The following is a 27,367-nucleotide window of genomic DNA, read 5'->3' as shown; positions in this document are numbered from 1 at the left end:
TATAGAGATGAGGCCCAATGAGCATTGTGCTAGTCAAATTTATAGATATTAAAAACAGGAAAACCTAACTAAGGGGGCTAAAGAAAAATTGTATATCAGAGGTGAACAAATAAAAAAAGCATCCTGGGAAGCAAGAAAAAGAAAATTCATTAAGATAAGATGAAAGAATACCTTAACTTCCTAGGAGAGGAAGAGTAATTTGAGAATTGATGTGGAGATGGTATTATCATTGGTGACCTTGAAAATAACTAAGTGGTAGTGGCAAAGTTCTAATGAAAATATAATCAAGGAGATGAGATTAGAAATGAAAAAAGATGGCCACAGAAAATATAGATCACTTGTTGAGAACTTTTTATAAAAGGGGCACCAAGAGGGATGGAACAACAACTAGAGGTAATGAGGGGTCAGGAGAGATTTTGTTGTCATTGTTGTTATAGTTTTGTGTTTGCCCTAACAGAGGTAATACGACACGCTTTATGGGAAATAATGGGTCAGATTTTTTTAGAAACAAATTGACCCTACACAAAATTGCAGAAACAATGTTGCAGAGCAAATAAATAAACTTCCACCTTAAAATTTAGTTCACAAGTACTGGGTTTGACCTGCCCTAGTGTGTATCACATTTCTAATTTCATATATACAAATAGCTATATACTCCAAGGTAGGATTCTGAATTGGATCAGAATCATTCCCTTCAATCCTGGAACCCTAAAAAAATTGTAATCTAATAGTCTCTCAGGTTAATTCCTCAACAAATCATGTGCTTACCTATATAATATTGCTAACTTATTAGTTATAACAATAAAATGTATTATTTTCTAGTCATTTGGTCAATTCACATCATAGTATTATTTCTAAAATACATAATAAATATTTCTAATAGACAGAACTAATTTTATAATAAACAAGATTAACATTTTCCAAATAGTGATAGTCTCCTTTTATACTTTTGATGTAATGTTGTCTGATATGTAATCCTTTAATATAATTGAAGGCTTATTGGTTTATTTATATTGTAAACATTTCCCCTAAAATGCTTCTGAAACCTTTAAGGGTCATAATAGTCATTCAAATCTCCAGAAAGATTAGATACAACAATAGCAAACTAATATTATAAAGATTTCTTAATACAGTAGCACTACAACATGCATAAAAAGTGAGGATTTTTTTTCAGGCAGCAACAATAATGTAAATTAAGCAATATAAACTATTTAATAAATACATTATCAGAAAAATTAAAATAGGTGTTAAATATTAAAAATTCATGTGGATATTTAGAATATTTAGAATTTTTTAAAAACCATGTTGCTATAATTTTTGGACATGCCTTTTTAAACACAGAAGGAAGCAAACTATCACTGAGTTGTATACAGGAGTTTTTATCCAATCTTGTACTATGGTGAATTTTATTTACCAATTTCAGATAGACATTGGTATCTTAATGATAATTTTTGATGGAACAACGAAAAATACCATATTATAATATTTGGTAATTTAGTTCATCTGATGACTTAGTAACTTAGTTCATGTGATGACTGTGATTTATAATGCCTTATGAATAGCTGGTGAAATGATATATATGGTTCACTGGAAAAATGTAAGATTTGAGTTAATAATATTGTTAGCATAGTTTCCACTCTATAAAATCCTATCAGGTAGAATCAAGACAGCAAATTGAAATAATATAGAGTCATAATTAAAGAAATTTAAAGGTAATGTTGTAGGGACAAAGGAGGCAAGGCACTGAAGATAGCAGGGAATAGTTTTATTTGGCTGCAGCCAGGTTCAGAGGGCAGAGCCTTTGCTGTAATCAATCAATCCCCTGAACCCCATGTTCAGTTAGCTTCAGAGTTTTATCCTCAGCATGAAAGGGGAGGGGCTCAGAAGTTCAAAGTCTGCAGAATTTTACATAAAAAGCAGCTTTTTCTTTCACTGTTCTGGGTAAGTTAACCCTTCAAGGCCAACACCTGAGACGGGGAGAGCAGCTTCTGCCCTTGGTTTCCTCCCTCTGCCAGCTGTTACAATGAGTCCAATTGGAAACTCCTCTTATCTTAGAAATGTAGACATCTCTGTGAAGCCCAAGCTCAAGGCCAGAGGCCTTATTTATATATTTTTACAAACTACTATACGTTTGTGAGAAACTAGTAAGGGGGTGTTCAGCCAGTGGCCAAGTAACACAGGGCAACATGAAAATAGGAAGTTTATCTATATTAAACTCTTTTGCAGAGACTCTTTTGCTGATAGTCCCAAAATCAGCCATGGTGAAGATTTCTAGAGAAGCCCAGTTACGACTTTTCTGTGGAGAAAGGGGGTGCCACTACAATAACTGAAATATAATCTGACTGTCTTTCAGGTTAATTCTTTAAATTAATGTGAAGCCTTTGAAGTAACACACAGATGGACTGCTTTAAAAATTATGGAAAAATAAAGCAACAAGTTTACATGGAAAAATGGAAATTCTGATTTACATTATTAAAAGGTTATGATTTGTTCAATATAAATCAAAATATAACATTGTTGTTTTCATATTTCCAATTTTCTCTAACTCATAAGAAAATGTATAGATAAATAGATAAATTCTCTCTTCTCACTTTAATCAACACCTATCCAAAAATCTTTGTTTGATAAATCCATCATCTGAACACTTATCCTTTTTAATTGCCTTGATCTAATCTCATTTCTTCATCATGTGAACTAAATTTAAGAAAATCAATTTATTAACTTCCCTTATCCATAAACTAACAATATTTCTAAACATAATGATATGAGTAATGATAAATATCTTGTGTGATAGTCTTTTCTTCATATATTCTTAGTCTCTTTAGTTTCTTAGTAAATTTTCAATTTGTATCAACCTTTAAATCAGAGGCAATAGTGGTGTGTATGTGTGTGTGTGTGTGTGTGTGTGTGTGTGTGTGTGTATTCTGTCCCATAGATTGCAAATATTAATTGTTCATTTTTTTTCCTTTTTAGTATGAGAATAATTTTTTAAATTATCTTATGCAGATTTCACACTTTAGTTTACCAATTTATTCTTTTTATAAAATATTTTTTTAGTTGAAGATTGGCACAGTATCTTTATTTATTTTTATGTGGTGCTGAGGATCAAACCCAGTGCCTCACACATGCAAGGGAGGCCCTGTATCACTGAGCTACAGCCCTAGTCCTATTAATCTATTCTTTAGTGACATATTTTCCTTTGCGCTTTTGCTGTTATAATGTTTTTGTCTCCCATGATCTGATAATATTCTGTTATGTTTCTTTGTGAATTACATATTTTCATTTTTTTATATTCATCTGGAATTTATGCTGTGATAAATACTACTCCTCTCATCATATTATCTAATATTACTCCGCTATAAAACCACACACAGACACACACACACACACACACACACACACACAGAGAGAGAGAAAAACAGTGCAGGAAGATAAAAGGAGAGACTAGCTTAGTAGTAAATGTATATAGAGAAATCCTATGAAGTCATGATGAAGTAAGCATATTCCACATTATAGAAAGAAAGTTCAGCATATCCAAAATTATAAAAGATAGGATGAAGGAACAATGACACTCATTATTTTTAAATGATATTGTCTAAGTTATTCAAATGTGTATGGAAAATACTATTGCACTTTAAGTACTTTTTTAAACAGTAGTAAATATGACTGCTAAAATCTTGAAATTTTTAGATAACATCTATTCATTTGAAAAATTTTCCTTTAATAATATCTAAAGGAATCTTTAATTTGGCATTATCAAAGATTATTGAAAATTGTGTAAGATACATCAAATCCAGGTGCTGTTGTGGTAGAACACGATACACATATATTGGGAAACCATTCTCGATATATCTCTCATGTTTTCAAATCTTGTAAGCAGAGATGCTGACTCCCTTTGTTCAGTGACAATAAAGAAATATTGTCTGTCCTGACCAAAGGGCAAGTGTGCTTACTTTTTAATATAAAAGATTCTGGTTCTCTAAGCTCAGAATTGCTCTCTCCTATAACAGCCTACCATGTTGGGGAATGTTACTTGGCCCTCTTTTCATTGCTTGTGGGAATTGAGGCTTTGAAAACACAATTTTTGGTACTCTGGCTATTTCTGTTGGTGTAAGTAAAAAAGTCCTTTAAGCATGATTAAATATAGTTTTGTGTATTATGTCTTCTGCCATAGAACTAGAGCAGATTGGTTTGTTAACTTTGAAGCAGAATAAAATCTCAGAAACTTCACAGTTCTTAACAATATGTACAATATGTACGTATAGAAAATATAAAGTATATATACATAGGTAAATGATTTCTGATATTTCTTTGTCTCTCTGAAATTAATAATTGTATTTTCTCAAAATTACTGAAATAATACTTGATATAGTTTGGCACAAATTGTTATCTTTTATTTTTTTGTTCTTACCTTTTCTTACCAAAATGTCTGTATAAAGATGTTTGTACTTTGATCCAGGGACCTTATAATTATCAAGAAAATGCTTATGAATTTTTTCTTTGTGCATTTGCTTAAAGTATTCCCTATAACAAATAGTTTTCAATTAATTTCTACACAACACTTGGTGTTCTTTCATTGTGCCCTCTTTTCAAATGAACTGGAACAACTGCCTTGTGTTTTCATTCTGTCTCTCAATCTCTATGAGGGTTTTGACTTTAGTACCAGAAGAACAATGTGCACATGTGAAAAGTGTCATTTCTTTCCTTATTGCCAATTGAAAGTGGATTACCTGACAGACAGCATTAGAATTACTATATTTGGTAGGGAACAGAGATAAGGAAATTTGCAAAACAATTTTAAACCAAACTCTAGTATACTTTTCTTTTAAACCCCTAATTGTGTACTATCAATTATAATAGCCATCATAACATATGAGCTTTGTGTGAAAACAGCAAAATATCTTTGACATATAATTAGAGTTTTAAATTAATCAATTCCTCAGTTAACTACATTCTAGCACTCATATCAAAATTACAACTCATATTGGTTGGCACATATGGCATGCTTAAAAACATACATAAAAGAAGAAAATTCAAAAGGAATGGGATTATCATTTTGATTTGTTTAATCATTCTATTCTGAAGAATAAAAAAGAAAAAAGAAAAAAAGAAAAAGAAAACCTTTAATGTGATCTGACCTTCACCATATGAAGACACAGATTAAATGAACCAGGGCTTTGCAATTTCTTATTTGTCACTTTTATTTTTTATGGGCATTTTTAATTTTTAAATTGCTTCATAAATAAACTAATCTATGAAAAAGATTATAAGCAAATAATATATTTATAGAAGTATAAATAATATGTATGTATCACTTATGGATTTTAAAAACTAAATAATATTTTTTCTAAAGTTTTTAACTATTTAATGTAATAATCTATGCATATTACAAATTTGAAGTTATTAAATATAGCCCATGTCTTCTGTTTAAGACATTCACTGGGGTTTTAATCCTTTTAAAGTTGAGTTTTAACAAGCATTTCATAAGTGTTTCCAGTATGCGAGGAATGTGCTAAAATAGGAGGCATGTATACAAAATGAAGAAGTCGTATTTAATACTTTCAGTGTTCTCAACAGCTTAATATGAGGCAAAAATCTAAAATGAAGAAGTATTGTGTGGCAAGGTGTAGACACACCTGAGTACACAGAGAAAGATCTTTTAGTACTGAGACCAATTTTGGATTCCATAAATGACTTTCTACAGGGGATTAAGGTTTGCACAAGATCTGGAAAGATAAGTAATCAAGCCATAAAAGAAGTGTGCACATGGTGTCCTGAATACAAGAGAGAGACTGAATTAAGTTTAAGGCAGTTTATAATTTGATACCATAGCTAGAAACAAGACTAGAGAGGTCAGTATTAGTAGTGGTTATATGTGTTATAATGGGCATAAGTAAGAAATGCTTAAAATGTTATTGCTTAATATCTAAAAGCATTCGTAGTATTTTTATTTGTGGTTTTCAGAGCATTCATAGTATTGATGATACTGTTGAAGCATTTTTGAGTACAGTAAGTAATTAAAAGCATGTAATAGATGTATAACTACTTGAAAATTAATAAATTCTTCTGTACATACAACCAAATCCACATGTTCACTATAATATGGTGTCTTTTAACAGAAGATCTTTACAGAACAAACAGATAAATTTGTCTCATTTTCTGAACTTGGATTTTTGAATACTTCCAACTGCTCAAAAGAGAAAGCAAACATACACATTACCAAAGGTCACATTAGTATTAAAATGTTTCAATAGATAACCAGGTTGACTATGGAACCCTAAAGACAAAATGTTTTAATTTGGCAAGAGGTCAAAGACAAAGTCTTTGCATGTATGGTAGTTCCTTGTGTTGTGTTTCTGAAATATGAAATCTCATTTATTTTTAAAGTATTTAAGAATCTATATTCATTAACTTATTTTATGAACCTATCCTCCCTTTATTGCTATAAACTATGTGATATATATATATATATATATATATATATATATATAATTTTATAACATAAGCATCTTGCTGCAACTCAATTGTTTTGCTAGAAGCATAATTGACTTGATTCTAAGTTGTAAGCTCTCCATTAAATTTCATGGTACTGTAGTTAAAATTTTAAAGCAAAGGAGTTGAAAATTACCCCTAAAATTAAAAAGCTCCTTTTATGTTCTTAGGGATAATTTTTTAACAAACATGTGACCAATAACTAAATAGAATAGCATATATTATAATTATTATTTTCTGTGTCAAATATTTTAAAAGGGCATAGAATATATAGGTGACCTGAAATATCTGCAAGAATATATATTTAACTTCTTTGCTTCATATTTTAATATATATTATGATTATTCTTATTTTAGCAATACCTTTCTGTACTAATATACTTGACTAGAATTTTTTTAACCTAGAATCATAGGTTATACTTAGACCTGAAATAAGTCTCCCAAATGTATATAGGCTATAACTCCAGGACATTTAAATAAAAATTTCAAACTCAGGTAACTACTTTTAAAAATTCTTGGTTACTACAATTTTATATAATTTTCTAGTTTGAGAGAGTGTGTGTGAAATAACTGTGATTAGTATATACCAAAAAAGTATTATGTAATAGTAGCATTATTAGCCAAATTTTTGTTTCTGAGTTAAATGTGAAAATAATATCTTAATAGCAAATTTTTTGAAGGTGAGAATTTTGTTATTACTATGTTATATGTCATAAGCATTGCTTAATGGCACATGCAACAATCACCATGATACAATTGCTATGTGTTTCAAGTGATTTTTAAGACTATTTTCTTATTTATTTCAAGTCTGTTCCTATTAATTAAATTGCTTAACTGATATATACTGGAATTATACATTATATCAGGTATAAGATAATCATTTTGTATAGTATATAATAATTACAATGTAGTCCAAGTATTTTTTACTTTATTTCCACAATAAGTGATTCCTAAATTAGTAAGAAAAAATCCCTAGGGGTTATCAATATACTGATATTTGCTATCAATGAATATTATGTGGAATTTCACATGAAAAAAAAATACCTGAAAAGAGAACTTTATTGCATAATGGGGTACACAGAAAAGTAATTTAAAACAATATTGTGAATTGCTCTTTTTTGTCTTACAAAAATAGAAAATATATGGTTTATTATGGATAACTTAATCATTCAAGGAGGGAAATGTAAGAACTGGTACATGGATCAATGTGCTTATGTGAAAAATTTCTTACTGGTACACTATGAAATAACAATAGAAATCAAGAGTAAACGTAAAAACTTAAGCAAATTGACATTGGTACAATATTTAATTGCATTATTTTGTACTTTATAAAAGTATTGATTTGCAATTGGAATACACAGTGGTGTTTCATCATAGTGCGGACAGCAAATAAGTACAAGCAGATTCTTAGTTTTCCTGTTTTTATGCAAGTTTAATTAACTTCAGTGTATGAAGTTATCTTTAAATCAAAGATTCAATAGAATTTACAGAACAGGACCTTAAGTGAGACTAACATATTTTTCTCAAAGACTTGTCATATTTGAAACATTAAATCATTAATCATATGCAGAAATACACACATACACACACGAAGTAAGGAGAGTTATTACTTCAATATTGTAGATGAGAAAATGAAGTTTAGGTAAATTAAATATTTTGTCCATGATAAATATCTTTACAGTGATACTGATTCAATAGATATTTCCTTAGTTATCTTCTTTGTATAACAGATTGGTTGGGTTTGTCTTAATCTCTTCTAGGGATAGAAGATAGCTACATAGAACTTACACTTTTTGGAAACCTAAGAATCAGTAGTTTCTTATTATGATGCATAGTTCTGGGTTGTACTATAGGATTGGATTCAGGATACATAAGAAATCTATTGTATACTTTTCAGTATATTCTTCAGATGAATATGATACATGCAGTCCAGTGTTGGAATTTGAGAAATCATAACACCACTGATAAATAGAAACCTCATGTATTCTAATACCCAAGGATAAAGCCTTAGTAAGTGTGTAGCTACTTCTGCTGGAATTTTTTATATAGATTTGCACATAATGCAGTAGGCCAATGACAACCCTTCTCCCGAGCAAAAAAAAAAAAAAAAAAAAAACATTTATGGAACATATGTCAACTTACATTGAAAAAGAGATTTTGCAGATATAATTAAGGGTGAAAAGTTTAAGATAGGAAGATTAACCTCTATTATTTAGATGGGGCCACGGGGCCACGCTAAATACATGGATCCTTAAAACCAACAGATCTCTACCTGGAGTTAGAGGTGTGGGAAGAAGGAAGAAAGTGCTTGAAGTACAGATGCATTACAAAGAAAAATCAGAGATATCATTCTCGGAAGGACCAACTAGTTGCTGGTTCTCAGATACGCAGGGATCATGGACACAGAAGAGACCTGTAGGAGCTATGGGTGGGCTCCAGGTGATAGATAGCAAGAAAGAAGGATGTCAGTACTATATCTGCGAAGAACTAGATGCTGCCAACTACCAGAATGAGCTAGGAAAGAGGATATATAAGCATTCTGATAAGGGCTTACACTATTGACATTTTTATTATAACTTTATGAGACACTGATAAAATAATCCAGCAGAAACCACTGCTGTAAGATTTTCACTTACAGAATTATGATATATGTTGTATATCTTGAACTTTTTTTTTCTTTTTGTATCACAGATTGAACCCAATAGTGCTTAACTACTGAACCATATCTCCAGCCCCCAGCTGTTTTTTTTTTTTTTTTTTTGAGACAGAGTGTCCCTTAGTTGCTTAGGGCCTCACTAAGTCACTGAGGCTGACTTTGAACTTATAAACATGCTGCTTCAGCCTCCTGAGCAGGTGAAATTACAGGTGTGTGCTACCATGCCTGATGAGCTTCTAAATTTTGGGTAGTTTTTTTTTTTTATTTTTTGCAGCAACATAAACCTAATATACATGATAAAATATATACATCAGAACCTGATATCTTATAATTCTGTGGCATGCTAAGCCAATTCCTCAATAGCTGAGTGGCTAGTATCCTATATTTAAAGCTAGGACATCCCAAACATACATTTAAATTTTAGGAAAATATTTAAACCCATTTCCCCTAAAGCAGAATGGATGGGCACACATTTAATATTGTTTATGTTAGTAACAATAGGGAGCTACAAAAATATGTTTGAATATGAACTCATGAAACATGACAGCCAAACCAGAAAACATGCCAACATCATGATTCATATGCCATGTTACTAAATTTTCAATATACTTAGTGCTTTCCAAATGAATAAACTAGCCTAAATTATCTTTATATTTTAATGAATACAAGTTTTCTACTTAAAGAGCACTTAGTAGAAAATTATTAAATTACTAACTTCTTCAGGATTGCCAAAATTACACTTAAACCTTTGTGGTTATAGTAATGAGTATGTATGAATTAAGTTGCCAACCTTAAAATAATTACTCAATAATTGTGAAAACACCTTAGAAAATTAATAGTCATTATTATCATAATGGAGAAAGTAACTCAGAACAATCCTCCCCTTGTAGATTAAATTATACATGTACTAGGCACAAAATAGCATTCAAAACTACTGTCCATGACATTATTTTTAATGTTAAATTGAGAAATATTTTTCTGCAATTATTTAGGAAAGTGTGTATTTTCTAATGAGAAATATATTACTACATAAAATGAGACTTAGTTTATAACTGTCCCCAGATGCACAAAGTTAAAATTTACACTGTATCATTTATATTTTATGATTATTTTCGAATGTGACCATTAAATGGACTGTATTTTAAATTATGTACTTTAAGTAACTGCTCCTGAGCGGGGGCACTTTAATCCTCAACATACCAAATAAAGAGGAAAACAAAAAATGAAGAAAGTTACTAAGTAACTGCACCTTCCATTATATTTGTATGTCTCTTTATGGCAATGTTAGGTTTGGTGACGTGAATTTTGATTATATGGTCCTGGAGAAATGAGTGGAAATTTGATATAATATTACTGGGATTAAGCAAGGATTTTTTTCTAAATTAAATGTAAAATTTATCAGTAAATCACATACAGAAAAAAATTAAAAGTCCATTTCTATCTGAAGCCTTCAGGAACATATTTTTTTGCCATTAGAATTTTCCACATATAAAAAGTTGTAGATTTTGTATATTTTAACACCCTCAGCACAGCCTGGGACACCACTCCATCATCAAATGTTATTTCCATAATGAAACATGTCAGTGTCTATATTAAGAGACATAAATAAAGACTATAAATGGGTTTCAATCAGTTCAGGTCAAGTTTCAATGCCAAAGAAGCTTGTATTAAACTTACAGGGGAAAAGGATAAAAAACAACTTTAGTTTTATGAGCTTAGTTTTATGAGAGACATAGCACAGCAAAGGATAAGGTAATCTCTATGATACCTGGATCACAAATCAGGTCTAAGTTCCTTTCACTTTCACATTCCATTCCTTTCTGTTACTGCCTAACCCTGTAGTAATTCATGGTCTCATAGCTGAAGAAAATTCAAGGTCAAGATGTTCCTATGTTTAGACACAGTGAGTGATATGAAACAGCAAAGTCCACTAACTATATTTAGCATTAATGAAAGTGAATCTTGTGACAATATTAGAGATAACCATATGAATTCTTTCTCCTTCATGTTGATTCTTCTTCCACTGATACTCTTGAAGAGTTCTGGTTTTGTCTACATTACACTGGGAAGTGGTTCCTTTTATATTTTCATCACTTACCTTCATAATATACTTTAAACCCATGTGCACTAACCGCAAAATCACTGGTCAAACGTAGTGAGAACACAGATTTGGTACTTGTCACTGGTGGTGGCAGATGGAATCCTGTTAACCTAAAAACAAAATTGAATTAATTGTCAGTGACATAGGCATTTTATCTAATAGAATGTAAGGAGAATTAACAGTCATGTTATTAAACACGTAAGCTTTATGTAAAAATATATGGGTGTGTTTATTACATTTAGAAGACACTCATCAAAAGTAATCACTGTAATTATATATGAAAATACATTAATTTATGTACTCATGTATGTGTTGATATTTAAAATATCTATCACATATATCATCTATATAAAATCTTGATTAGTTCAAAATTGGAAATGAGGAATTATGAGAATATATGATTGTATTTTATGTCATTAATTTTAACAACAGAGCATTTGGAAGAAATTTTTGTCAAGTGAATTATTCTGATGGTTTAAAATTATATTAATTGCTATATATCTATTTATCTATGTATGTATCTATATATGGAGAGAAAGAAGGGAGATGGAAAATATTTAAATTTTAGAATGAAGGAAGACATGACCTAAATATAAAATCTTGAAACTGAAATACTTACAAATAAAAAGGGATTTGCTTTTATCACTTTTTCCTAAAATTAAAGTAAGTGCTATTTAAGTGAATAGCTGAAAATTAGACATTGGTTAATATTTCACATATTTATATAACAAATATTCTCATTTTTTTTTGCCTCTAGTGTTACCTATTTTCCTAATAATTTATTGCATATAGATACAAGTTTGAATGTTATGAAAAGTGCTTTACAATTGAAAGTTTTTATAATGTTCAACAGAAATATTAAAAGAAAAATCTATATACATGAGATCTAAATTTTCTGAAAGCTAATAAAAATAAAACTTTTGACTTTTACATGAATTGCATTTTGATTTTTAACATTTTTGAAATTTCTAATTGTTATATTATTTTATTTATTAAAATGTATAAAAATTATATACTATGAAATTATACTATTTTTAACATATTTGCTTTTTTACCTAATACTGTATAGGTAGGATGAATTCATACTGAAATTACTATATATTTTAATTGCTGTATTTGTTTTCCTCAAGTTTCTTTTTCTGAGGTCTTCTTATATTCTAAAAAATTATTGATAACCCCAAAGAAATTTTATAGACTATCAACATTACCCTATTAAATTCAAAGCAGAAAATGTGAGTGCAAATTTATTGCTTAATTTGTAAATATCCAGAATAAGTCCATTACATGTTGAAGTAAATGATATTTTAATAAGAAATAACTATGTCAAAAACAAAAGTGAGAAGAAAGCCTTGTATTTTTGTGATTCTAATATCTGGCTTAATAGAAAACACTCAGATTCTCATATTTTCAATATTTTGCAATATTCAATTTTAGTTGATAAATATGAACATTATCTGGACTCACATAGATACATAATTGGAAGAAGAAGTCTTTTAATACCTTTGCAAATAAAAGTGGATACTCTTTCTCAGTTCTACGCAAAAACATCACAAGTTAATTGAATGTAGAATTCAAAATTCTATCAATGAATACTTTGTACTCTGTAACATTAAAATCCATTGGTTCATTTTGCCCTTGTAATGTATTTTTTTAACTTTTGCATTTTTTAACCATTATACATCAGTCATTTAAAATGATGGTTCCCCAAGTTATAGAGCTTTTCCAAATGTAGATTATATTTCATGACACAATATTTTTTAAAAAAAAATCACTGTTTTTTTTCAGTTTTTTGAATTGACCCCTGGTGTCTATACCACAAAGTTATATTCCCAACCCTTTTTTATCTTAAGAAAGAGTCTTGCTAAGTTACTTAGGTACATTTATTTGTATTGCTACTGATCTCTTCAGAAATATTTAAATGTGAGGAAGCTGTAAAGGTTAAGTGGTAGACTGATGTTGGACTAAAATTTTCCATCTTATTTCTTCTCCAAAGTTTAGATTTATTATTGATAATAAATCATAACTTGACATGTCAAACTAGGGCTTAATTTTTATTGGAGAAAATACAATGTGAGAAAATATATATCAAATACCCAAGTGCAAATTACTACAGCTTACTTCTCAGTCCTTATTTTGGGTAAAAATTGTGTTCTCTGAAAATAGTGGCTATTTTGCTGACAATTTAAACAACTGTGTAACTGTTTCTCCTTTAGACAACAATCATGTTTTGAGAGTTTTATGACTATTTCCTGTTTAGTCACACTAGTCATTAAAGAGTACTATAAAGATTTAATGAAATAAATAATTGCTCACACTTCAACAAGTATATTTTTAAGTACAACTGGTTGTTTATTTCTTTTTTGTACTGTGTGTAGAATAAAAAATATGACTAATGACTAGGTGTAGTTTGAGGCTGCTATATGGGTTTTGCTCATGCATAACCAACCATTTTTACCCTTTATTATTTTTGTACCTTGAAGATAAATGTCAATACAGTGGAAAAGGCAAATGATATTTCAGTATTGTATGGAAATGGTTTGGCCTTATAGACCACTTAAAGATGTCTTAGGACATTCAGGGATCTATGGACCATATTTTGAGGACAACTGCTGTGTAAGAATCCATTGTGTGTGTGTGCACACACACACACACACGTACTACCATTTGTTAATTCATTCTACTGATAATGCACATTTTTCTTATTTATAATGTGTGTTTCCATCAACATCCTTGTAATATACCCCTCTTAACACGTTTCTCTTACATATTTTTGTATCAGTTTCTCTAGACTGTAGTATACATAAGCATTTAAAATTTTTAATTTTCTTTTTCTTGCTACACAAAATACATGCTCCAAGGTACATAATAAAATCATTTCCAAATTTATTTGTAACTTTTCTGGCCCATGGTGAGAGGTATAGCTCTTAAATTATGAGCATATGGTTACCTGTATTTATATTTTGTTACCAATGCACATCTTATTTGCATTATAGTAAGATAACATATTTCTTAGCTTTAATTTAATATTTGAAATTTATTGAAAGTTGTTTAATGGGCCAGATATTGTAAATTTTTATTATGTACCTGATTCTCTTATAAATAATTGTTGTATTATTTTTTTTATTTCTGGTCCAAGTTACTGCAAACTTAACATCCATTATTACCTCACAGTTATGTAATTGTAGGAAGAGCATAACTTAGCTGATTCTCTGATTAGAGTCTCACAGGGCTAAAATTAAAGGGTTGAATTGCTTGCTACAGGCTCTGGATATGTCTTCAAAGCTTATGAGACTGGTGTCAGGATTCAGTTTCATGCAATTGTAGGATTAAAGTCTCTTTCTTCTTGCTGCCCATTGAATTGAAATTATTTTTTGCCTTCTAGAGATTGCCTGCATTTATTTCTCCATCTTCAGAGTCAGCAAGGGAAGTTATTTTTATTCTTCAAATATCTCTGTCCTCTCTTTTTGCCTCATCTCTATGCTGTTGATTCTGCAATTTCTGCCTCCAAGTGAAGAAATATTTCTGCTTTTAAGTGCTCAAGCAATTATATTATACCTAAATGGATAATTCAAATACCTCTGTATTTTAACATCTATAACCTTCATTTCACCTGTGGAGTTCCTTATACCAGGTGATAGACAGATTCAGAAGGACTGGGGGGACCATTACTCTTAGACAATTATTCTACCACTCATAATGACTATTTAAATTGTTTAGGCATGGTGTTCAATATACACTTAAGATAAACTTATTATATTCAAATAGTTTCTAAGCTGACTGTACTTTTGACTCTGATTTTCCTCTACTGAAAAGAATGTGAAAAAAATTCTCAACATAATTTTGAATTTTTTATCTTTTTCCTTATACTTATATCCATCTAAAAATGTTTTGGGGCTACATTATTAGGTGCATAAAGTTTAAATTATAATTCCTTATAATTTAAAAATTCAAAAAATTATTTGTAATAATGATATCACCTTAATCTTTATCTTGTAAGAAGGTTATATCTATCTCTCTCTCTCTGTCTCTGTCTCTCTCTCTCTCTCTCTCTCTCTCTCTCTCTAAATATATATATATATATATATATATATATATATATATATATCCATCCTCAACATTTATTAGAATTGGGATGACACATCTCTTTATCTTCAAATTTTGGTATCCTCAGTTTTTAGATATGTTACTTATAACCAGAATATACTTGGGTTATATTATATTTATCTAGTGTATATGTGTGTGTGAATAACATATAGATTTATAATCTTATTTTATAAACTTTGTCTTTTGTTTTTAATATGTTCAATGAACTATAACATCCATACAAATGTTTAAATGAATAAAAAAGTTTAAAGACTGGTGAATTATCACAAACTGAACATGTTTCAGGTCAAGAAATAAAACATTGCCTGTAATACTAAAGGCCTGTTTAGTTACCCTTGTTCATTACTCTCCTACTCCTCCTTAAAGACGACCACAACTCTGACTCATTGCCCTATGCTATTCCATTTTCTGAATATACTTCTATCCACTATATGTGTTGGGGAAACTTTTTTCTTTGGATTTTTTATAAATAATACTGCTACAACATATTTGCGGGTTTTGTAAGTATATGCCTATAGTTAAATACACACACACACACACACACACATACACACATGTACATTTCACCTGTATTTACATTTTCTAAATTGAAATTCATAATATTTTATGGTTGATATTTTCCATTTGTCATTTTTACTTATTCAGATATTGGTGAATTTTGTGTTTTGTATCTATGGTGATATTGTTACAATATTCATTCTTTTTCTTTTACACTTATGCATGATGAAATTGCACAGTGGATGGCATTTTGTTTCTTTGAAAAGTGTACAAGAGTGCAACCACATTTTCTCTGACTTGCAGTTGAACTGACAGCTCAAGTGACCAGTAAATTGTTCAAATTGATATAGCTGGTAGGCAGTGAAGCAAAAATACAAACCCATAACTTCCAACTCCAATCTATTTCTTTTCTCAGTGTGATTTTCTCAAGAGGGAGATGATTTTTTCTATGGAAACCAAATGCAATTCTAATTCACCTTTATTTCTTCATAAACTCAGAAGTTTCTTGACAAATATTTGCAATAGTTAAGAACATCATTTTACCCACCACCTAACTTTAAGTAGTTGAGAATAACAAAGACTGGATCATGATTATATAGTCATGCAATTAAAGATGAAGAAGGTAAAGGGGAACCATTGTCTGAATGCAGTTATTGATACCTTTAAAAAATATCAGTAATTAGCAAAGATATTTCACCCTAGCTAAAATATATCAGGTATGCCCTAGAGTAAAGAAATATAAATTTCCTGCACATATTAGTTTCTATTAAAGGTTTAAAATTGAGTGGGAAGAAATCAGCTAAAAAGGGTTGCGATGTATTCATTTTGCTAAGCAGAAACTTTGTTTTGTGTAGTTGTAACAATCACAAATTTATTTAACCAGAAAATTGGCTTTTGAAAATGCACATAAATTGAGATTAAAGGATAATTTATTTACCTTCATGAAAAATTCATAGCATTTCCTGTATTTTTCATATTTCATTTTTTCGTGAATATTTTGTCACGGACCAGGTCTAGTCCAAGACTATTCTTCCAGAATACTACCTCATCTGACAAGTTGGTACAATATGTTGGATTATTCTTTTCATTTTTTATTTGATAGTTTCTAGCTGATAATGTGTATTTTTCCTTCTCTTTATTTGGACATACATACCCAACTATATCTTTGCATTTTATGTTTTACTGGGGAAGAGACTCATCAAAAGCTCTTTGTTATATGTATCAACAATCAAACATTTAGAGCATGCAATTTTAATAGTTGTTATTCTTAATTTTGCATGAAAATATCTTTGTACTATTTTTCTTATAAATATTTAAAATTATTAATAATGTCCCTACTGTAATAAGTAACTACTTACAAGAAGAATTAAACAATTGACTTTATATAAATTATGAATATGAAAAATACCAAAATAAGTATTTGGCAATTAATACACAATTGATAGAAACTGAAATCACAAGAAAGCCATTTAAAAATGTCAGTGCATATGGTCCTTAAATAATAGGTTGTTAATAAAAAAGTTTCTCTAATTCATAAGAGTTAATATGCCATATTATAGCTTAATGTGATATGAAACCTTAAATTATCAGTATTGATAAATAAGAATGATACCTGTTTACTTAAATATGTTTATTTGATTTTCACTGTAAGATGTAAATTCTGGAAGACTTGAGAATCAAGAAAGACTTGGTCTATATTATCTCTAACAGGCTAATCAAAGAACTTTTAAATATATATATGTATATATAATATATGTAATGCTTATGCATGAATATAGATACATATGTATAATAAATGTATTGTAATATATCTATCAGGTGATTACAATTTTTAATTTTCTCAAGGAAAAAGAATGACTATAAAAAACAGTCTTAAATTTAAATTTCATAGCATACTACTGTTTGTAATGACATGAGAGAAAAATAGATGTGGAGGGAAAACGAAAAAGGAAGAAAGAAAGGGGGAAAATGAGGAAGAAAGTGAGTAAGGAAGAGTGAGAGGAGTGTTTGATGTTAACATAAAAGTGGAGGGGCTGGGTTTGTGGCTCAGTGGTAACAAGCTTGCCTAGCATGTGTGAGGCACTGGGTTCTATTCTCAGCACCACATACAAATAAATAAAATGAAGGTCCATCAACAACTAAAAAAATAAAAAATAAAAAAGTAGAAATGTTACCAAAATTCCAAGCTTTTATGAATGTTAAATAAAAAATTATGTTACATAGCCTTATGTAATTTCTAGACTCCCCCCAAATAGTCATTAAATGTTAGATTATTAGTGCTATGACTAAAAATCCATTGCTCTTTCCTCTACATTCTGTGGCATGCTAGTACTAAAATAAATGGTATTATAACACCAGCATTCTCACAGAGATTGCTCATTATTCACAGTAAGATTTTTGCATATGTATTATCTTATTGTACTTTAGTTTGACAGCTCTTAAAAATTAAGGCAGGGATTTAAAAGGAATTCTCTGCTGAAACACAACATTAACTTATTTAATTTCAAACTGAATGAGAAAATCATGGGAAGAAGCTGTTATGTAAAGTATTGTTTATCTCCAGAGAATAAATCATGCATACCTATTAATACATGAGAGCATGAAGTACACTATAATAATTCATGGTATGTCAAGGTATCAGGAGTAGTAGTATCAAGGAAAAATATGGGTATTGTAATATTTGAATAATTATACATGTTATTTGTTGAGAAAAAGTGATCTTGAGCTGAAGATTCTATAAAATAAAACAATGAGCCACATAATGACATTTTGGTTAAGATAGACAGCTATATAACAGTGGTCCTATAAAATTATAATGGCTCTAAAAAGTTTCTATTGCCTAGTGATATTACTGTGTTATAGTTGCCTACAATATTTAGTATGTTAATATACTATAAACCAGTAGCCTGATGTAGAGTAGGCATACCATCCAAGTCTCTTGAAGTACTACTCTATGATGTGTACATAATGACAAAATCACATATTGATGTATTACTAGACTTGTCAAGAAGTGATGCATGATTATGAAATCCCAGAAAAAGCATCTTGTTTGGGAAAGGTGAGTTCATCATATTAGAAACATGTGCTGGGTATAGATGTTGATATAAAAGTAGAGGTATAGAAGTGGATTTTGATAGATATTGGGGTATATTGCTTTAGTATAAATAAAGATAGAAAGGTAGGCAACCAGTATTCATTTCCGCTCCTTTCTCCATATGGTGTTGAAGCTTCTTTTGCCAAAATAACTCTCATTACCAACAGTATTCCCCATTAGATTATACCAATGAAGACACTTTCAGAACTTTTAGGATGTGAATACAAGTATAAGCCATTGATATGTCTTCATGAGTAGGTGCATGGGCTTTTTCAGGGTTAAAGCTGATTTTTTTTCCCATTTGATTACCAGATATTTTATTCAAAACCACCATTTTGGTTATGCAAACAAATGAGCTCATTAGTGGTGTTTTTTTTTTCTTCCCAATTCCTTCAAAGTCCTGATTTCCTGAAAATTAGAGAAGGTTCTCCCTAAATTTCATGTCCTAGTCTTAAGCTTAGAATTTTTTAATTAAATATGTTCCTATTTGAAATATTTCCTTTCTTCCTTCCCTCACTCACTCCCTGTTTCTGTCCTTCCTTCCTTCCATAGACTATAAAACCATTATGCCATGGAGAAAACCTTTCCTTATTTTAAAAAAAGAAGTTGAGAACAGCCTTATCTCACTATATCTAGAGGTACCCTGCTATCATAAATCATTCTTTCCAGTCATTGGTTTTTGGTTTTCAAGGTTAACATTATATCTGGATCTATGAAATATAGAGCCAAACAATTTGTTCAAAAAGAAAGCATTTCAATACCTTTACTTTCTTCTGTGAATTCTTCAAAACCACCTTAATGTCTCATTTTCCTTTCTTTTTTCTTTTTTTATTCATGGAGTAATTTATCTTTAAGAATACAAGTGACCATAATTTTTAGTAGTTGAACTTCTGAGAACACTCAAAATAAGGGAAGTTATACTGGGCAATTAATTAATTGTCAGACATTTGAATCTGTTTTTAAGTGACCTCAGCTTGCATTTACACCTGTTAATAAACATCTTTCTAATGTTTGAAGATTTTGAGAGACAGTTATGTCGAAAACCATGACCTTGTATCCTGGCATAAATAATTGTAAAAAATGTTATTACTTACTTAATAGGAATTTGATATTGGGCAAGTGGTGACTTCATCATAATAAACTAGGAATAAGACAAGTTGATAGTAGGAATTATCTCAGAGTCCTTTTTAGAGTATTATGTGAAATAATGCTTGTATAAATGTAGCACATTTTTTTATTTAATCTATTCATTTAAAATGTGTATACACTAGAAGTGTGAATTTTGTTCATTTTTTCCAAACATTAAAGGATTTACCCATACAACCTATGTCATTACATAATTCATAATGTATCTACTGTATTTGAGGCAGACTAATTATGAAATGTAATATTTAAACTAAAAAATATAGAAAGGTTTTGAGATTCTATGCTACTCACCAGATTTGTATACTTAGATATGTAAAATATGAATTAAGAAGTATTATATTGCATAAAAACAGAGCATAGATTTTTTTGTTCTCATTTCACATTATGTAAGAATAAACTATTTTTACAATTTCTATATTATTCTCCTTCAGTGCAATTATATAGGCCCCATAAGAAATTGAGAATAATTGTAATATAAAAAATATAAAAATTTTTTAATTGAAAATAATAATACAATACCTAGACCACATGAACAGTAATAAGGTAAAGAAATGCTAATTACTAAACCTGCTGTATATTTTGCCTAAAAGATTGTGCTATTATTTTATTATTGATTTTAATTACTTATACATAAAGGTAGAATGCCTTTGGACACATCATACATGTATGGACTATAACTTCTCATTCTTCTGGTTGTACATGATATGGAATTACACCAGTATGACTCATTCTATTATCTGTCCTATCCCTGTATTTCCTCCCTTCCCCTCCCTTTACATGCAAAAAAATCCAATCAATAAATGGGTAAAGGAACTGAACAGAAACTTCACAGAAGAAGAAGAAGAAATACAATTGATCAACAAATATATGAAATAATGTTCAACATCTCTAGCAATTGCAGAAATGCAAATCAAAACAAAGATTCCATCTCACTCCAGGCAGAATGGCAATGATCAAGTAATGATAAATGTTGACAAAGAAATGGAGGAAAAGGTAAGAGTCTTATATTGCTAGTGGAACTGAAAATTGGTGCAATCACTCTGGAAAACAGTATGGAGATTCCTCAGAAGCTTGGAATAGAACCATCATTTGACTCAGCTATCCCACACCTCAGTTTTTACTGAAAGGACTTAAAATCAGCATACTATAGTGTCAGAGCCACATCAATGTTTATAGCAGCTCAATATGTAATAGCCAAACTACAAAACCAACCTAGATATCTTTCAACATATGAATGGATAAAGAAAATGTGGTATACATACACAATGAAATATTACTTAGCCTTAAAGAAGAAAGAAATCATGGCAATTGCAGGTAAATGGTGAAATATCATACTAAGTGAAATAAGTCTATCTCAAAAAACCAAAAGACAAATGTTTTCTTTGGATTATGCTATCATTTCAACTTTGTTCATGACATATAAGTAGAAACACCTTAAAAATGGTAATGTAAATAAGTATCTTTTAAAATTTTCACTACAAATAGTCATTGGCATTGGTCTATAGGTAATTATTTGCTTTAGATTTTTCACATTAGAATAAATACTTATTGCTAAAATAAATTACTTTGAATCAAGCTTTATGTTTGATATTTTTTTTTCCTAACAGGGATTTTAGAGACAGGGTCTCACTAAGTTGCTTTAAGGCCTTGCTTAGTTGCTGAGACTAGCTTTCAATTTATGATCCTCCTGTCTCTGCCTCCTGAGCCACTGGGATTACAGGAGTGTGCTACCATACCTGGCAGTGACAAAAGATTTTTCATGAGGATACTATACACTTTCATATAGACACACTAAAATTTCTGAGAGTGATGATTATAATTTTCCAGATATTTTTTCTTCTAGTAGAAACCATGAGCCCTACACATACTACTATTGAGCTACATCTTCAGTTCCAAAGTACTTTTTATTTTATTTTAAGTCAATATTTTGTTTTCAAAGTTATCAGATAGATGTAATTGAGGGCATTATAATTATGCTTACAAGATACACAATACACTAGTTATATTCATTGTTCAGATACCACTTCCATTACTGCCATTTGAAATGATTCTTCTCTTCCTACAACTGGTATATGTTATAGCATCTCAAAAACCTCTTTTCTTAGCATTTTAGTTTAAATTAAATTATGATCTTTCTTTACTTAAGTACATTATAAAAATTTTTAATATGACAGTGCAGTGACATAAAACATGTACAGCCATCTATCTATTTGATTGGTGAATCTAGACAATGTTTATGAATTAGTGTTATCAACTGATCATTTTTTTTTCTGTAAAATTCAAACTCATTCATTTAATCTGTTTTAAAATAATAATTATAGGTCATATTCAAATAATTTTAAATTGGACAACTTGATAAAAAATAAATTACTTGTTATGATAATATGAATTCTTTTACTCTATTTGAGGTATTTTTTAAAAATTAAACTTTTATACAATTTTGATGAAATAATTGTAAAGTTTTCCACTTCACAATATTGATGATGATTAAGTTCAAAAAACATTAGCATGTTAATTATGTTATGATGTAAAATATTTTATTTTAGAGGTATGGTCTTTACATAATTTGAAGTTACATTTTTTAACATTCCTAAAATGCTTTTGAGATATTTGCTAACATGTAAAATGCCATTTCAATGGTGTTTTAATGAACTATAACATATACATTTTAATTTCATAAAACATAGATATAGAATTTGACATTTCACAATGTTGTACTATGTCTTTTTATCTGCTTTAAACATGAAAATCTCCTGTAGTACATCTCTATGTGTTGGTATTATTTACTAGTATTGAAATGATTAGAATAAAGCAATTCCCCATCAGAATAATTCAATTTACTTAACATTTCCATAGCTACGATAAAAACACAGAAGTAGAATTAATGCCAATTTTATTTTCATCATTGAAGTGAAAAAGGATCATTTAAGAATCCTGTACTTCTTTAATAAATTCATGAAATTTTCATGTGAAAAGAACACTATATAAAAAAAATAAAAAGTACTTGATGCTTTCTGTAAAGCCAATGGATAGTCATATGTCTGTATTTTTCTTCTTTTACTAATTTGGGAATCTGTTGAAAATATTTAGTTAAAATGCTGGGAAAACAAACAAAAACATAAAATGGCCCTGAGAGCCAAAGATATCTATGCCTTTCCTAATAGCCACCAAAGGATCAGATACTATAAGGTACAACAAAAAAAATGAATCATCTGTACCCAATGTGTTGTACCATCATCTCTAAAGCAAGAACTGAGTAAATTTTGTTTGCAGTAAGTGTTTCTTCTAATGTGAAAAATCTAAATCAAATTAAATAAATACAAATAGACAGATGTAAATGACTATTTATAGTGAAATTTAAGAAATAATAAAAAACTACTAATTTACATTCTCATTTTTCAAGATGTTTCTACTTACATGTCAACAACAAAGTTCAAATGATAGAGCATAATCTTTTAAGCAAAATATTCAGCTGGTTTAGTAATTAGCATTTCTTTATTTATTAATATTCATGTGTACTAGAAATTAATTAATATTTTCATAAAAAGGATTTTTATATTTTTTACATTATAATGTTATAATCCTTTCTATTTCTTTTGGGGCTATATAATTCTGAAATTTGGATGTAGTTTTGCACCCAAATAGAATAACATAAAAATCATAGAAATGGTATATTCTTATATAGAGTGAAATGAGAAACAAAGAAAAACCAGTGAATTTATAAGCTCTTGGATTCCCCAAAGAAAAGACACTGGCAAGCATTTTAAACAATTATTTTCATAAATACAAAAATAATTGAAATTATACCAGTATTCTTTTCTAAACGTTGAGAAAAAATTCAACAGTATAATTTTTTAATAATATTTTTGTAGTTTTAAATGGACACAATATCTTCATTTTTATTTATTTATTCTTATGTGGTGCTGAGGATGGAATCCAGGGCATCCATGTGAGGCAAGTGCTCTTCCATTGAGCCACAACCCCAGCCCCAATAGTGTAATGTTTTTTATTAGGTTAACAACAGTGTACATGAAACAAAAAGCAGAAGCATGTTCATAAACTTTAAGCTGATGGGCATATTTGACAACTAAATACCATGAAGAAAAATTGTAAATTTTTGGACAAACATGAGAAACTTCAGTCAATTACTTTCATTAATCCTCAATAATAGATAAAAGAATGAACTTCATATATACACTTAGTTATTAACTGCTTTTGTCGTTTTGGATTGGAATATGCTTGTGAAAGTGAAAAAATATGAATTTTCATGGTGTTAAATATAATAATTGTATTAATGGCAGTCAGACATTATGCTTAAGTAAATTTGAGGAAATTAAAATGAACTACTGCTTAGATTAGTAGAAAAAGAAGAACCATATAAAGAGGGGATGTGGGAAACAAGGAGATAATAAATGAGTAAAAAAAAAAAAAAGGCTTTAGTTTTTATAATGGCCAAACATAAAAGTAAAAATCTGTTCCAGCAGACATTGTGCTTTTATGTCTTGTTGAAATTTTTCTGGAGGTGGTTGAAATTATTCCCCCATAGGGGAGCATGTGCTTAGCAATGTGTGAGATCTTGAGTTCAATCTACAGCGAGACACACACACACACACACACACACACACACACACACACACACACACACATACTTATCCTTGAAAACACTTGTCATCCTTTTGTTCCAATGATAGATCTTTACAACTCTGTGTCACCTTCCCTCTACCTGGATGCTTTAAATGAACATATAAGTGCACGTGGACAGAGATAGGAGTTCACTATTTCAACTAAGAAATATAATTCTTAATATCATAATAGCTATCACCCAAATGGTGAAACGTTTAATCCTATCTGACCCCACACCTGTCTACCAGATCATTATTTGATACCATTACTTCAATGCCTATCAGCATTACAAACATACCCAAAACCTAAACTGAAAGATCAGAAATTGAAGAGTAGTGAGAAGTCGTTACTCTTTTTTTATCTTCATTTGCTGCTGGCAACTGTGGAGTGACCGCTTGGCTTTGTTGATTCCTGCTTTGGTGGAAGCAGTCTTTCCTTAATGGTTCTAATAGTAGCTACATAGTTACTCCCTGTGGGATCAGCATCTGCCATGGGTGGGCAGCCACATAAGTCCCAGTTTCTGGTAGGTGCCGCCCACTTGCATGGTAATAAGATGGTGTGTGGCACAGAATTCAATGTATTCTATATTTTGGGACAAACCATTTGTCTTTTTCGCTGGTCTTATTTCCTTTCCGATATAAGTAACATCTAGATTTCTTTTTCTTCCTCTTTTGCATGCTTTTATCTCTAATGCTTCCTACATTAAATTTCATTTATTTGTTTTTCTAGTTGTAGAAAAACAAATAAATGAAATAAACAATCAAGGAAGGTGACTACTTATAGAAAGCAATTTTCTCATCTTTTCCCACAAAAGTATAGGAAGAAGAAGATATGAAAAATTAAATTAAATTAAATTAATAGACAAATATATTACTCTCATTTTCAGTTAACTGGGCACTTATCTTGTAGATCATAAAATATGATTAGTTTAAATGTTATTTTTCTTAGGTAAATATATATTTTCCAAATATGATATGCTGTCTTCATTAAACTAATTCTTTTTTCCCCCCCTTGGAACTGGGGATTTAATCCTGGGGCACTTTACCACTTAGCCACATTTCCAGCTCTTGTTTCTATTATTATTATTTTTATTTTGAGACAGGATCCCAATAAGTTGCTTAATGCCTCACTAAATTGCTGAAGCTGACCTCAAATTTGTAATCCTCCTGTCTCAGCCTCCTGAACTGCTGGAATTACAAGCATGCACCACCATGTCAGACTCACTGAAACTATAGCTATATGTATATAGTCCTTATATTATTGCTGAATAATGTTTAGATATAAGCTCATGGTACTCTGAGCCATTAGATACTTCTTCTTACTATAATTAATTAAGTATGTTATTATCAATATATATATATATATATATATATATATATATATATATATATATCTGGATTAATGTAATTTTAGTGAGCAAGGGCAGTCAATCTACTTAAAACAGAAAATTAACCATGATTTCAAAATTAAAATGTTTTTATAAAGGAAGTTATTTTTGACAGTTTTGATGTGAATAAGAAAAACTATTTTAGCTAATGAAATGATGTTAAATGTTAACAGTTACTAAGTGTCTAGTGTGAATTAAATGTTTAACATACATCCTCATTATTTCCCATGACCTGTATGACTACTTGTAACTTTGTTTTTATTATCCCATTTTTAAAATGAAGAAACAAAAGGCCTGAGAAGATAAATTTCTTGTTAAAAACCTCATCATTAGTAAATAACAAAGTCAGAAAGTAAAGCCATGTTCCTTTTGCTCTTAAGTGAGGACTCTCAATTAGTATGGCTAAATTTTTAACTAGTTCACCAGTTTATCCAAATTATTCTGACATTGGAAGTGTATGTGAGAGTCCTAAAAACTAATCCATGGATCAGATAATTAAAAGATCACCTTGCCCTGAGTAGCTTCAATGAGATGGTAAATTAAATTTTAGTGATTATTATAAGAAAAATTAAAAGAGAAAATACAGAAAACCTGTATTACCAATAATTTTAAGAAAACAATATGAACTATAATGTGATTGACATTCACCTTGACAAAGGGCAATTCTTATTATAGGCTGTGGAAAAAGAAAATGAAGTACTGAATAATACTATAAGTATTAATGCAGGATAATAGAAGCCAAGATTTTTAAATTATCACCATTAATGGTTATGTAAAACTTTTTCTGTGCTATGCATTAATATTTTATACATTTAATGTTCAAAAATACTCTGAAGATGTATGTTCTTACTTTTATATTCCTACTTCCCATAAAGTTTAGAGTGGTTAAATGATTTGTTCCCTGCATTCTCTTTATTTAATCAGATAATTAGAATTCAATAGAGGTTTTTTCTGACTTCAAAATACATGTTTTGCTGGTATAGACTATTACCACCACAACTGAGATATAAGATGAAGGTGAAGAAGAGTGGTATTTAGAATTAGGTATTAAAAGAGTAAAATATCTTCCTATCAAAGACACTAACACAAAGCAATGCTATTCAAAAATAAATTTTCTATAGGCAAATTGAAAATAAGTATATAAATAAAAATGATAAAACAGTGCAATTTAGTAGCTGGGAAAAATATGTATGTTGAAGTGGAAGAGAGAAAAACTAATAAAGTTTTCCTCAATTTTTGAATAAAACATTTTATTGATAGCATTGAA

The 27,367-nt window shown here is 29.7% G+C and overlaps 1 protein-coding gene across 5 annotated transcripts in view; it reads right to left on the bottom strand.

Moving 5' to 3' along the window:
- Csmd3 (CUB and Sushi multiple domains 3) overlaps positions 1–27,367 on the bottom strand; it is a 1,083,924-nt gene that overhangs the window by 921,228 nt on the left and 135,329 nt on the right. For all 5 annotated transcript variants that reach the window (XM_005316223.4, XM_078016771.1, XM_040293722.2 and 2 more), the window contains exon 3: positions 11,246–11,358. In XM_005316223.4, the coding sequence (XP_005316280.1) occupies positions 11,246–11,358 (113 nt within the window). The remainder of the gene's footprint in view (positions 1–11,245; positions 11,359–27,367) is intronic.

This window comes from Ictidomys tridecemlineatus, chromosome 7 (assembly GCF_052094955.1).
Source record: "Ictidomys tridecemlineatus isolate mIctTri1 chromosome 7, mIctTri1.hap1, whole genome shotgun sequence".
Lineage (NCBI taxonomy): Eukaryota > Metazoa > Chordata > Mammalia > Rodentia > Sciuridae > Ictidomys > Ictidomys tridecemlineatus.
This window is presented reverse-complemented; position numbering and strand designations above follow the sequence as displayed.